This window comes from Podarcis raffonei, chromosome 4 (assembly GCF_027172205.1).
Source record: "Podarcis raffonei isolate rPodRaf1 chromosome 4, rPodRaf1.pri, whole genome shotgun sequence".
NCBI lineage: Eukaryota > Metazoa > Chordata > Lepidosauria > Squamata > Lacertidae > Podarcis > Podarcis raffonei.
The window spans coordinates 79,921,942-79,935,737 of NC_070605.1; the positions used below are offsets into that span (position 1 = coordinate 79,921,942).

The 13,796-nt window shown below is 42.6% G+C and overlaps 2 protein-coding genes and 1 long non-coding RNA gene across 6 annotated transcripts in view; 2 read left to right on the top strand and 1 right to left on the bottom strand.

The window, feature by feature from the left end:
• Positions 1-9,572, top strand: part of RASA3 (RAS p21 protein activator 3) — a 147,716-nt gene extending 138,144 nt beyond the window's left edge. For both annotated transcript variants that reach the window (XM_053384310.1, XM_053384309.1), the window contains exons 19-24: positions 44-150; positions 1,451-1,533; positions 2,614-2,822; positions 3,721-3,824; positions 5,991-6,174; positions 7,061-9,572. In XM_053384310.1, coding sequence (XP_053240285.1) covers positions 44-150; positions 1,451-1,533; positions 2,614-2,822; positions 3,721-3,824; positions 5,991-6,174; positions 7,061-7,136 — 763 coding nt within the window. In that variant the 3' untranslated portion in view covers positions 7,137-9,572. The remainder of the gene's footprint in view (positions 1-43; positions 151-1,450; positions 1,534-2,613; positions 2,823-3,720; positions 3,825-5,990; positions 6,175-7,060) is intronic.
• Positions 1-13,796, bottom strand: part of LOC128411844 (uncharacterized) — a 16,926-nt gene continuing 3,130 nt past the window's right edge. Inside the window, exons 1-4 of one of the 3 annotated variants that reach the window (XR_008329927.1) lie at positions 12,542-12,677; positions 10,756-10,870; positions 5,918-6,082; positions 1-133 (exon numbers count right to left, since the gene is read on the bottom strand). This is a non-coding gene — a long non-coding RNA (uncharacterized LOC128411844). Of the gene's footprint in view, positions 134-5,917; positions 6,083-10,755; positions 10,871-11,886; positions 12,678-13,796 lie in introns of those variants that run through there. The other 2 variants (XR_008329926.1, XR_008329928.1) reach the window with 2 other exon arrangements.
• Positions 10,879-13,796, top strand: part of LOC128411842 (probable ATP-dependent RNA helicase ddx47) — an 18,235-nt gene continuing 15,317 nt past the window's right edge. The window contains exon 1 of the mRNA XM_053384336.1: positions 10,879-11,167. Coding sequence (XP_053240311.1) covers positions 10,963-11,167 — 205 coding nt within the window. The 5' untranslated portion in view covers positions 10,879-10,962. The remainder of the gene's footprint in view (positions 11,168-13,796) is intronic.

Genomic DNA, 13,796 nt, shown 5'->3' on the forward strand with positions numbered 1-13,796 from the left:
TAAAAATAAAAATATAATTCTGTCCCCTTCTCCTTTGCAATAGGTTCATGATCAAGAGGGCACAAGGCAGGAAACGATTTGGTATGAAGAACTTCAAGAAGAGGTGGTTTCGACTTACCAACCATGAATTTACCTATCAGAAAAGCAAAGGTATTAAAGATGCTGCCGTTTTCATTAACGCTTAGCTAATTTAAATGTTTAAGCAAAGTTAAAGGGACCCCTGACCATTAGGTCCAGTCGTGACCGACTCTGGGGTTGCGGCGCTCATCTCACTTTATTGGCCGAGGGATCCGGCGTACAGCTTCCGGGTCATGTGGCCAGCATGACTAAGCCACTTCTGGCGAACCAGAGCAGCACACGGAAACGCCGTTTACCTTCCCGCCGGAGTGGTACCTATTTATCTACCTGCACTTTGACGTGCTTTTGAACTGCTAGGTTGGCAGGAGCAGGGACCGAGCAATGGGAACTCACCCCGTCGCGGGGATTCAAACTGCCGACCTTCTGATCGGCAAGTCCTAGGCTCTGTGGTTTAACCCACAGCGCCACCCGCGTCCCAATTTAAATGTTTATAATGATGCAAAATGCAGTGCTGGTATGCTGTTGTGACGTCGTACTCTCTTCTCTATGGTACAAAGGAATAAGGACTCATTTCAATGCATTTTACAATCGTTTGAGGGTGTATTTTTTAAGCGTTCTCCTTTAAAAGATGAGCTTTTATTTACTTGCTGCATTTCTAGCTAGTTCCTGTGGTGGTCATAAAATCAGTGTTTAAGGATAAAAGCACAATCTGGGGGAGAGGAGGGTGGCTGTTCAGGTAGAGTGCCACAGTTGGTCTCTGCTCATTATGATCAGGCACCAGTTCCTAGCAAAGGGCTGGTGTGTGAAGAGGAGAAGAAGAGTTTGGATTTGATATCCCACTTTATCACTACGCTAAGGAGTCTCAAAGCGGCTAACATTCTCCTTTCCGTTCCTCCCCCACAACAAACACTCTGTGAGGTGAGTGGGGCTGAGAGACTTCAGAGAAGTGTGACTGGCCAAAAGTCACCGAGCAGCTGCATGTGGAGGAGCGGGGAAGCGAACCCGGTTCACCAGATTACGAGTCCACCACTCTTAACCACTACACCACACTGGCTCTCTGTGTCCTCTGCCATCCTTTGCCCTTGGTTGTGGGCTGTTTTGGCAAGCGTGGGGGAAGCCAGGGGTCTCTGAGTAGCAGTGCTTGGCCTCAGATGTGCAGTACAGTTACTACAGAAAGGATGCTGCGGAAGCCTTAGCCCGAGGCAATGTGCCCCCCCCATACCAAGTGTTCCTTTTAAAGCAGAGGTTGGATGGCCATCTGCCATGGATACTTGAAATTCCTGCACTGTGGGGGGTTGGACTAGATGACCCTTGGGGTCCCTTCCAACCCTACAGTTCTCTGATCCTGTTTTTCTGCATTTGCCTACTGCAGGTGACCATCCACTGTGCAACATTCCAATTGAAAACATTCTGGCAGTAGAAAAATTGGAGGAGGAGTCCTTCAAAATGAAAAATGTAAGCTACACTCCCCCCCCCTTTCTCTTTTTAAGAACTATGTCTTTATTAACGTCAGCTTATGTCAGTTCTTGTAGAGAACAGGTGTTTCAAACACAACCATGTCAGGAATCAGAAGACCACAGCAAGAACAGCTCTGCTCCTGCTCTAGCAACGCTATCCCAAAATACAGTCTATTCGGATGAAATAGTTACAAACATTGGCTTGCTTATAGTTGGTCTCTTCTGTAATAACTAAGTTTATGGTGTCTGAACTTTATGTAATTGTGGTGTTTTTGAAATTGCCTTGTCTTACATATATGGGGGTGAAATTTCATCATTTAGTCTTGGAGAGCATGCATTTCACAATACAAGCCAGAGGAGGCGCAGAGTATAAATGTAACAAATCCCTCTGGTTATTTCATGAGAGTGCAGAGACGAAAGTTTGTGTGTGAATTCACAACCAATATAAAAGCGCCTCTTTTATCTGGAAGCATAAATTACGAGTTTCATGTTTACACTTGTGCATTTTTTGTATATTTTTATTGGGTGGCTGGGGTATACATATTTTACATTTATATATATATAGAGAGAGAGTGTACACTAAGCAACCAGAATAGTAGTGCTTCCCTGCAAAAGCTTGATTTATGAATTACATTATACTACCACTGTTTTTAGATTATATTGTTTTCAACGTTGGGTTTCATGTGTTTTGTTTTTAAAACCGTGTAGCCAATTTGTTTCCTATGGTACAAAGGTGGGATTTGTTTAAATAAACCAGCATTTTAAATCCTAAACTGCTTGTAATTAAATGAGAAGAAACTGGGCATACTGAACTGTGACTTTCTGTTCCTCTAAACAGTTGTAAAACATCAGGCATTTTTATCATTGCAACAAACCTGTGTGGTAGGTTAGCTTGATGGGCCTAAAGCTACCTATCGAGCGTCATCTCTGGGCAAGGATTTCCTTGGCTTACGTTCTTAACTCTTTTACCCCACACTGGCTGAAATAGGGCTCCCCTTCCAGGTTTCTTTCTGTAAAAGATAAGAATTTAAGTGGACTTTCTTGTTGGTCATTGGTTGTTCCTCTGTCTGCCTTTCAGATGTTCCAAGTAATTCAGCCCGAAAGAGTTCTGTATATCCAGGCAAATAATTGTGTTGAAGCCAAGGACTGGATTGATATCCTCACCAAAGTTAGCCAGTGTAACAAGAAACGCCTTGCTGTCTACCACCCCTCTGCATACCTTAATGGGCACTGGCTGTGCTGCAAAGCGACAGCAGATAATACCCCTGGCTGTACTCCCTGCACTGGGTAAGGACTTTCTAGGATATATTTCCTGTTCTAAATTTGGCTTTGGAGCAACTTGGTGATGAAATGTGTATCCTGCAGACGTCTGAAAGAGTGAGAGAGCTGATTCTAAGTGGTAGGAAGCTGAATCTATGTCAGCGTCCAATTCAATCACTTGTTTTCTCAGCCCTGTTTACACCACTTACAAATCTCTGTAGCTGAGCGATATAGGAATAAGAATGAAAATGTGCTGCTGGGTTTTTAGTACAAGACAAGTAGCTGCAATGGGACGGAATGCTAAACCATGGTTTTAGTGCAAGGGTGCTGGAGTGGATTTGTCAGCCACCTGACATCAAACCCATGTAGTCAGAACAAAAAACCTGCAGGCAAAGCGCCAACAGTTAGCTGATCATTGGGTCTTGCAAAGCTAGATTATTCATATTCACATTTATGCAGATTTAACCAATTAATCCATCTGTTAATTAAGCTCTCGTTACTGAGCTGAGCTAAAAAGACATGAAAATACTTCTAGACATTAAGCCATCTTCTGGCTGGTTGCAAATGATACGTTATTTTAATAAGATTCTGGCAACAGGAATACCCCACACTATTATGGTTCAGTTTAGGAATGCCTCTCCAACTGAATTATAACTTTTAACTTTAATATCCAACATTAGCCCTACTCAAGAGTAGACCCACTGAAATAAGCCATTGATTTCGGTAGGTCTGCCCTGCAAACGATTAACATTAGATATCACCCCTTCTCTTTAAAATTGATTATACTTCTGTTATCTCATATTGTACCATTTTGAAATCTTGCTGTTCTGTTCATCAGGTGCCCTTTTAAACCATAATGGAAAAGTAGAAACCCTCAGTTTCTTAACATATGATTCTTAAAGTGTTATTCTAAACTATTCTGCAGGGGCCTCCCAGCAAATATCCAATTAGACATAGATGGAGACAGAGAAACTGAACGCATCTATTCCCTTTTCAATTTGTATATGGTTAAACTGGAGAAAATGCAAGGTGGGTATACAAATGAATCATTCCTTTGTCTGTACATGTCATTTTAAATTAAAATTATATTTTAAAGAATGTTACTTATTTACAAAATCTTACGACTGTTAAGCTATACACTGCAGGTAGTTTGTTCAAAATAGCAAATGATATCTTTTGGTGTCTGCTTTAATATTTCACACCTGTTTTCTGTGATTATTTTGTTCTATGCTTGGTTCTGCATTTTAATAACATAAAAAATAAAGAAAAGAAGCAGCTAATAGATTTTTGTAGTGCGGACTTCTCTTATCTGCTAGTATGCCTGTATTTCTTCTTAATTCTTTTAGGTCTCAATAGACTTCTTTTTGCACATTAATCAATGAAATCTGAGTGTCAAACAGACGGAGTATTCAATGAATGTAAAAGGAGGGTAGAAGAATCACATGACCACTGTGTTTTTTGGCATTCTAGAAAGCTATTTTTGAACAGCAGTTCAGCCAAACTTCAGGTTCTGCTTCAGCACAGGGACAGAGGCAGGATATCTTAAGCTAAAATATAAATATAACTTTGTAGGATGTAAGCCAATAGTGCCAGATATATTTAAACTTCCTCCGACCCCATGTAATTGCAAACCTGTGACCTCTCTTTCCATCTCTGAGCTGGCCATCCATTTGCCCTTAGCTCCCGGCTTTGAATACACCTGGGTCGCGGGTGGTGCTCGGGACGCGGGTGGTGCTGTGGGTTAAACCACAGAGCCTAGGACTTGCCGATCAGAAGGTTGGTGGTTCAAATCCCTATGACGGGGTGAGCTCCCGTTGCTTAGTCCCTGCTCCTGCCAACCTAGCAGTTCGAAAGCACCTCAAAGTGCAAGTAGATAAATAGGTACCGCTCCAGCGGGAAGGTAAACGGCGTTTCCGTGCGCTGCTCTGGTTCACCAGAAGCGGCTTAGTCATGCTGGCCACACGACCTGGAAGCTGTACGCCGGCTCCCTCGGCCAGTAAAGCAAGATGAGTGCCGCAACCCCAGAGTCGGCCATGACTGGACCTAATGGTCAGGGGTCCATTTACCTTTACCTTACCCGGCTTTGAATACAAAAAGCACTTTGCCAGTGAAGAACCACTGTTGCTTCAGGCACTTGTGTGCTCCTTAGGAACAAGTTAATCATGTGACTGGCCTTTGCATGATTTCCCCCCCCCCCTTTACTAAATAGCAGCCATGGAGGACCCTGGGTCAGGAATGAGACTATAGCGTCCGGGGTGTCTGTGTGTTAGCCATTTGCCCCACCATAGTCCCAATCCAAATTGTTCCCCCACTACTGTGGCTGCCCTTTACCCTGACAGCAAAGCTCCCATTGTCACCAGTGGGAGCTTACTTCTTGATGCAAACAGCAGGCATGGGAGGGAAATGTTCAGAACAGGCTTGTGATAGGAGGAGGACTCATTCCTTACTTTGGCCCAACATAGATAAGTGTGAAGAGCAAGGCAAAAAGCAAAGGCATACCAATGCAATAGATAGCAGGATGAAGCACTTCATTCCCCACGCACGCATGCAAAAGTCGACAGCGCCCAAGACTGCTTTGAGTATAATTTGGGTTCACACACACACAATATTTCAGCAGTATGTTTGCTGACTTTTGCCGAAATGTGTTCTCCACCTGAATCCATCTTAAATGAAAGATTGGCTGCAATTATTCCCTATTCCAGATATTCACATTTGTAGTTGTAGCTATTAGTTTGCATGGATTAGGCAAATTAATGGAAAATATGACTTTCAATGGCTGTGAAAACCATGATAGCTAAAAGGAACCTCGGGTTTCAGAAGAAGTGTCTCTTTAAATGTGGGGTGCTGGGGGCACATTGTGGGAGGCTATTGTCTTCATTCCCCATTTGCGAGCTCCCAGAGGCATTAGATTGCCCACTGTAGAAATATCATATATAACTGCAGAGTTGGAAGGGCCCACAAGGGTCATCTACTCCAACCCCCAGTAATGCAGGAATCTTTTGCACAACCCTGAAATAAAGCGTCTCATGCTCTACTGACCGAGCTTCCAAGACATGCTGGGCCCTTGGGCTGAACTTGCAGAGCTCTTTTTAAGTTTGCTGGGGGGGGGGGGAGTGTCTTACCGCTTCTTGGTGATGCTGTTTGACCTTGATTACCTTCATGAGAGCTGGATTTTTCTTCATCTCTTTTCGACAGAGGCTTGTGGCAGTAAATCTGTGTACGATGGACCAGAGCAGGAAGAGTATTCAACCTTTGTTATCGATGACCCTCAGGAGACCTACAAGACACTAAAGCAGATTGTAGATAATGTTAAAACCCTCGAGCAAGAACATGCCCAGTACAAGAGGGATAAATTCAAGAAGACAAAATATGGAAGCCAGTAAGTGTGGGTTGCTCTGGGTGGCTGTGATCTTTAATAATGCACAGAAAGCATTTTTTCAGAGGAAATGCAGCTTGGTGTGTTCTACATCCAGACCCGGCTAGTCATTCAGTTTGGGGAAAGATGCAGTTCAGATGGTACAGCACACATTTTGCCTGCAGAAGCCCCCAGGTTCCTTCTCCAGGGAGGGCTGGAAAACCCTTGAAACCCTGAAGAGTTGCTAAACACTCAGTGTAGACCTAGATGGAGCAGTGATTTGACTTTGTACAAGGCAGCTTTCTATGTTCCTGTGCCAAGCTAGGCAATTCAGCCCCAAAATCCACCACTGCCCTTTCCTACTCAAAATATAAAGGTCCTCAACTTCCTGCCTGCAGACATTTTCTATGCAGTAGAGCACCCTCCTGTAAAATTACTCACGGGCTCAGGGTATCCTGCAGTTCTCACCTTGCTCCCTGGCCCTGCCAAAATGCCACCTGCAGTATTATCTGGTTGCTTCCCAAGCCCCCTGCCCCTCAACCATCTAAAATGAACTGCAGCCTGGAAACCAAAGATGTCTCGTTTGCTTTCACAAGTTCCCACGACGCTGTCACTCAGGCCAGATCTCTTTCCTAAAGCGCGTGTGAGGAACCCACTGGTCCTCCCGATGTTGCTGGACTACAACTCCCATCATCCCTGACCATTGGCCATGCTTGCTGTGGCCAATGGGAGCTGTTGTTCAGCGACATTTGGAAGGCCAAAGTATAATGACCTAGAGGGTGAAAGGTAGAAACACTTTTCCTTCTTTGCGGTTTGTTGTTTTGCTTCAGGTCTGCCTTCTTTAGACCTGCAGCTTCAGAAGAAAAACCTCCCTGTTTTCTCCTTTGTCGCTTTTCTCCTCCTTCTCTAGGGAACACCCCATCGGTGACAAGAGCTTCCAGAGCTACATCAGGCAGCAGTCGGAAATCTCAGCGCATTCCATTTGAAGTCTGAAGGAATTTACAAGGCGGTGCTGTTGACGGGTCGAAATGAGAGAAAGGAAAAGAATGAAAGAAACAAAGAGAAGCCAACCAGTAGCGGGATGTACCTACCTAAACATCGAGCTCGCTGAGGCTTGCTAAGTGTTTTCTCTCTCTCTGTCTCTCTCCAAGAACTGTTACAATAGTTGCTATGCACTTTATTCATCTGATAACTAACAGATGAAGGAACTCTGCCTTCTAGGCAATTTTCATTGTATGTGTTGTGTTTGAGCTGTTTTTTCTTTTTTTAAAAAAATGTTGCTCTGGCTTCTTGGAATCTAGTGATCAGTTCAATGATCAAGGTGTGTGGATTTCATATTGACAACTTCCACAGTCCTGTACATGGTTGAGAGCATTCTTTTAGATTTCTTATTTTTCGGTTGCTGACTACTTTCTTTTCTATGCCACACAGCAATTAGCGAAGGCTTTGCAGCACTTGCTTTTTTATGGCTATGTTTAAAACTTAAGCGGAGATTAGCTCTTTTTGGTTTTTAGTGCAGTCTCCCCACAAGCAGGTTGAAAAGCAGGGTATTTTGGTCTTCACATCAGCCGTGTAATATTTGGTTAAGAGCTGGCTTTTTAAGGTAAAATTCTAATATTTAAATGGTACTCTTTGATATTTTTGAGATACAAAATCGTTTCCACCAAGGCATTCTGTCGATTTCTATTTTTGCTATATAGTGGTGCCATTAAGAATAATGGAAATTAATTCAAAGTGTAAATAGTACAGGAATACATGGAAGTCTGGTCCTAGAAAGTTTGGTTTACATTTCTGAATTACTGCCTCTTATTTGTTTCCATGTTCCTAAGGGCCATTTCCAATGCAGCAATTTTTCTATATCAAAAGTATTTCCATGTAGAAAAAAAAGTGTTTGTGCCGTGAGCAGTTTGTCATGTGCGATAAGAACGCGTGTCCTGTTTGAACTGCGCACATGCTGAAGAAAGCAGAGTTAAAATCAATAGTTGAAAATGGTCTTGCTGTGTAGCACGGTAGCCCTAAATTGTTTTTGAACCTCAGCAGGTTCTTCCTCAGGGAAATTTTGAAAGAAAAAAAAAAGCTAGGAACTGCTGTATTCTCTCATAATAACTTTACCAGAGAGATCTGATTGCTGCAAACTAAATACCAATGCATTTCAGATAGGGAAATGGATGCGACGGAAGTAGCCTCCTGCATTCTGATTTTCTCTACCACATGGTTTGCACAACCTACAAAGAAGTATTATCCACGTAGGAAAACATTCCTTTTAAAGCAGGCTGAAGATGGACAGAGCTGTAACTTAAGAGTAGCTTGTTATAATTAGGAAATAGTGCTGCCTTAACTCTGCAGGAGAAGAGTGTTGGGGGGAAGGGCATACAGAGTCCATAACAAAAAAGTTGTAAGGGCTTTTTTTTTTGGACTGAATTATGTTTGAAACTGAAGTTCATGTTCTCCTAGCACTACTCAATTGTTTGGGATGAGAGTTGTACTTTTTACAAAAGTGTTTCAATAATAGAGATGTGTTTCATTTTTTGTTTTGTTTTGAATTGCATCGATACAAAGGTGTATCTTGTTAATATGCGTGTAGATGAAGTGGACTGAGTTCTGAACCTCATAAAAAACAAGTAAATGTTGTCAAAGAGGAGTGAAGATGACTTGTGTGCATGTGTGTGTGATGTATGTACGTATGTATGTAGTGACTGGGATTCAGACAAAGTCATACTTAGGTCTCACTGAAATCAGTGTGAAAAAATAATCTTGATTATCTGAAGTCCCATGGATTTCAGTGGACCTAAGTATAATGAACAGTGTTGATCCAACCCTGTGTGTCTGTGTGAGTGATCTATAGATATATGCACACACAGTATATTGCTGTTTAGCTATATGTCATAGCCTCCTTAAAAGTCTGGTTCAATGCATGCTGGGCTTTGATGAAAGTCTAAGTAATGTAACAGAAGTTATGGGGTGTGGGCGTATTTTTGGACCATAATTAATGAGCTTTCAGCTTGATGAGAAGATTCCATACTTCTGCATAATAGCAAGTCTGTAATGTTCGCCAGGCACTTGAAGCAGAAAAGAAATATAGAAAACAAATGTCGGCAATCCAGCCCCACAATGCTCAAATCCCATGAAAAAAAGGAATGAAAACTTTCACACAACCTCTGTTTTTTAGTGGTTACAGATTTTATTCTTCTTAGCATTTGAGTATATTAGAAGCCTATGAGAACTGATATCTTATCGGTTGCCAACAGGAAGGCTGGACAAAGAACTGTACTATGTGCCGTGAACTGCCATTTGAATGCCAGTCTTGTTTTTTTGTTTTTTAAAAAAGTGTATTTGTAACTTAATAGTCTTTTAATTAAATACTAATGACCTGCAATGTGTGTTCTATTTGCCAATTAAAAGAAGTGTTTTATTTCTGAAAAGTGTATGTGTGCATATGTTATACGCTAAATAGTGCCAGGCCTTTTTTTGGAAAGGAAAGGCTGATGCTTATTGCATTTTTCTAAGGTACAGCAGCAAAAAAGTTATTTGTAGTTGGAAAGGCTTCGAACTTTAATCTAGGAGTTAAGCACCATTGAATTCAGTGGGATTTCCTGGCAAGCAATTAGGGTTGGACTTGCACTGTTTTGGGTAACAGCGAGAGCCAGTTTGAATTGGCATACTGAGATTAGAAGGCACATTATTACTTTATTTTTTACTTGAGGCTACTTTGGTTCTGGGACGTTGTTTCTGTGATACTGGATAAAAAAAGGAAAATATTAAAGATGGTGTTTCCTTCTTACCACGAGTAGTATCTTTTATTACCTAATAATCTCTCCCACTCCCTTCAGTATCTAAACAAAAGCACCTATATTAAATTTTGGCAATATAAAAATAGATTTAAAGAAATAATGCTGTCGTTTTGTCAGCCACAGATAGGTGGCACTGCAAACTACAGTGTGTTTGACAAACTGGGCTCTCAAAGTTGCAGCCATGTTGGAGGGTGAAGAGGAAACCAGAGATGGAGGTGTGAATGGGTGTGGCCCCAGGCCAGGGAGCAGCTAGCCTGGTCAGTAGCTGTTGCTTTGGGCAAATCTAGCCGTCTAAAAGGGGTTGGTGTCAGATGCATCCTCTTGGATCCTGCTTCTCTGCCTGTCCTCACATGGAAAACCTGCATCCTTTTTTGCTTCCCACCCTTTCAGTTCAAAAGTTCTTTCCCTTAATATTGCCCAGTTTCAGGAATATCCTCTTTTCACACCAGCTTTTGCATCCTTAAAGATCATGCAATGATTTTATAAAGCTGTGGGAGTAGGACCATGTAGGTTACTTTGTAAAAATAATAATAATAATAATTCATCAGTGATGATAGCTGGAATAGCCAAAGATGGCGTCAGGTGGGGAGAGTGTGGTCTTCCAGATGTTGCTAAACTGCAGCTTTCATTACTGCCAATCATTGACAGTACTTGCTGAAGCAGGTGAGAGTTGGGATCCAACAACATATGGAGAACCATGGTACCACCATGGCACACAATTCATTCCAATTAGAGCCATAGCTGACACATACAGTTAAAAGAGCTTTCCCCAGCGCTTGGTGGCCAAAAGAACAATCTTGGTATGGGTACTTACCAAACAAACATAGAAGAATGTGTAAGGTGATCTTTCAATCCGCGAAGCAGCCTTGGTGGATGAGGCAATGGCTTCAGTCTACCATTTGTGATGTCATAGAAGCTTCACGACAACCCTGTGTGAACAAAAGTCACATGTTTTCAAGGCAACACATTTAAGAAATGTATCAACAGAGAGTCCTACATCATTTCTCCATGTTCAGCTAACATGAAGAACCAAAAGATGTCAAAGGCTGCAAGCATAGCACACAGGAAGCGTTTGCAAGGTGTGCCTTTTGCAACAAAACTATCGCCAGGGTCCCACCGGATTGCAGAAACGTCAGATCTTCACAAATGCAAGACGGTTAGGCTCAGTGGTCACACACTTAAGCCTGAGCTAGCTGGCCTAATCGAAAAGACATTGCAGGAAGCTGGTAAGTAACTTAGCCAACAAATCTGTTTGTGTACAAAATCTGAGAAAGGAATAGCTTTTGATTCATCTCTCTGTTTCCTTACTGTCTATAGTCCTGGAAAGCAATTAGTGTTGCCAGAGAGCAAATCTGAGAAGGGATTGGCCAGTGTCACACTTTCCACCTTCAAAGTGGACCATTAGCTGGTTCTTTCATTCTTGTGTTGATACCTGTGGGAGGGCAGGTATCTTTTCCAGAAACAGATAAGGCCCATAGTTCATCAGTTGCCAAGCCCCAGTATGCACTATTCATTTGTTATACAAAAAACATCTCACGACAGCTTACAGCAAAAATACAAATACAAAAATCATGCAAGAGATTAAAAGGCAGCAAACAACAAAATGCTAACTATCAAATGCCTGGGAGGAAAGTACCCTAAGCAATGAACCTGATTCTTCAGGGGTAGTGCAGCCCCAGGCAGAACGGGTGCCACTTATCCTGGCAGAGGAACCACCTATTAACAGTGTCAACAGTGTTAACAGAGCTTCATTTTGATGGCCCTTATCCAGTCCAACACCAAAGTCAGGCACCGGTTAAGCATATTCACCACCACTTGAGATTAAAATATATTGATATATATTCTGCCCTTCTTGCCACATAGCCCAGGGTGGGCAACACAGAAATGATGATACAATTAAAACATGGGGAAACAATTCCAGTTCAGATGCAGATAGATAACATACTCCAAAATTCCCGATGCTCCCACACAACAGTTTTATGTAGATGTTGAATAAAATGGGAGACCAGGCTGAACCCTGCAGAACCCCATGTGGTGGCACTTTTTCACCCTGGCACCATTGGGCCGGCCCTCAAATATAATGCAACCACCTCACAGTACACCAATTACACGAATTTCTACAAATTACCCCAGATTATCTAGTGGGGGACTTGTGTGAGGGAAAACTTAATGATTTGGAGTCTCAGGCAGGATTTGATCAAACAAACAAGAAAGGTTTTATTAAACAAAGGAAGTTTATGACACAAAGTGGATGCATCAGGTTATGTTATTTCAGGTAACCGTTCACCTAATAATATTTATACTAAATCTAACTGCTGTTATGGACTTCTAATCAAGCACAGCTTCTTTTAAACTTCAGTTGCTTATGTTCAGTTACTTCGCTTCAGGTAGATGTTACAGGTTTTTAGACTAAAGGGTAAATGCTCAGCTTCTTTCTAGTTATTTGACTTCAGTTCTTTCTCAGTTGTTGCACAGCTGTTGCCGCTTAATAATTTGGTTCTTAGACAAGGTGGTAACTTCAGTTACACACCCCTTTGACAACCCTACTCCTGAGGTACTCCAAGTAACAGACCCAAAGGGATCACCACACCCCTCTTAACTGGTTTGGGAGTCTTCTCTTTTTGAGACCTAAGTAGACTGTATCTTTCCAGCTTCTACTTCTTCTGGCTCAGCCTCAGCCTCCCAGTTAATTCCTGGCCTATTACTCTTATGGGACACCACACACTGTCCTGTACACTAAGCATAGAGTGTTAAGTTGTGGGCGAACATATCAGACGACACAGCGATTCTTCCAAAGCAGCTCTTTATTTGTAAGCTGGAACAGAACTCCACTGAGGAGCTCAGTCTGCCTGCTTATATAGAGCTCCACTAGAATGCAACAGTAACCATTTTCTGTAACTAGCCAATCACTGAATGTCACTTTCGATCCTTCATTTGCATACAAACTATCCAATCACTGAACGTCACTTTCGATCCTTCATTTGCATAACTATCTATAGTATCCCCCTGCTGGCCCAGGGTGAGAACTGTTAGGATATTTCCGTTCCACCTTAAAAGGGAGCAGGATGTTTGTATAACAGCCTGCGTAAGTTCCTGTCTCACAGGATGTTTATGTTGTAAGTTCGTTTCGTTTTTGCCTGTCTTGTCTGAGCAGTCGGAGCAGACGGTCATGTCTCCTTTGTTCTGACCAACACCTAATAAACTGTAAATATGCATGTCCTGCTCTCATGCTGTGCAACTTCTTGCTGTGTGAATTCTGCTGTCAGAGTGTGCACTAAGCCTGAGGCTTAGTGTCGCTGAATTGCTGATATTGCCTGACTACGGGAGGTCGATGGATCGTCCAGGACCGAGCTTGGGGGCTCAGATGGATTTTATCTCCCTGGCAGTATCCCGACAACAGGTTTCGGGCCCAGATTCACGGCACTTGCAGAAGAGTAAGACAGCGACAGACTGCTGAAAGGTATGTTGGAAAAGCGAAAGCAGAGGCTTTTCTGTTTGCCGCGGAAGACGTCTTAGATGTCCGGCAAAACTAATTGGCCTGGGAGCCGAGCCAGAGGCATCGTGATTTATGGGCTGCCGAGATAAGGAGTCTCTGAAGTGAAGAAGACTCACGGCTGGCGTTAAGAGGTGGAATGGAGTTTTTCCAAGCCTCTGAAGCTGCTGAGTGTCCAAAGTTAAATCGGGACAATTATCAGAGCTGGGCAAAATGGTGTGAGAGTTTGCTGCGTCAGTTTGGAGTCTGGCATACTGTCTCTGAAGCCACTCCAGATCCTCAGACAGAGAAATGGCAGGCTCAGAATTCGAGAGCCATAGACGTAATAGTCTTGTCCGTCTCTCTGGAGGAAATTGCTACGC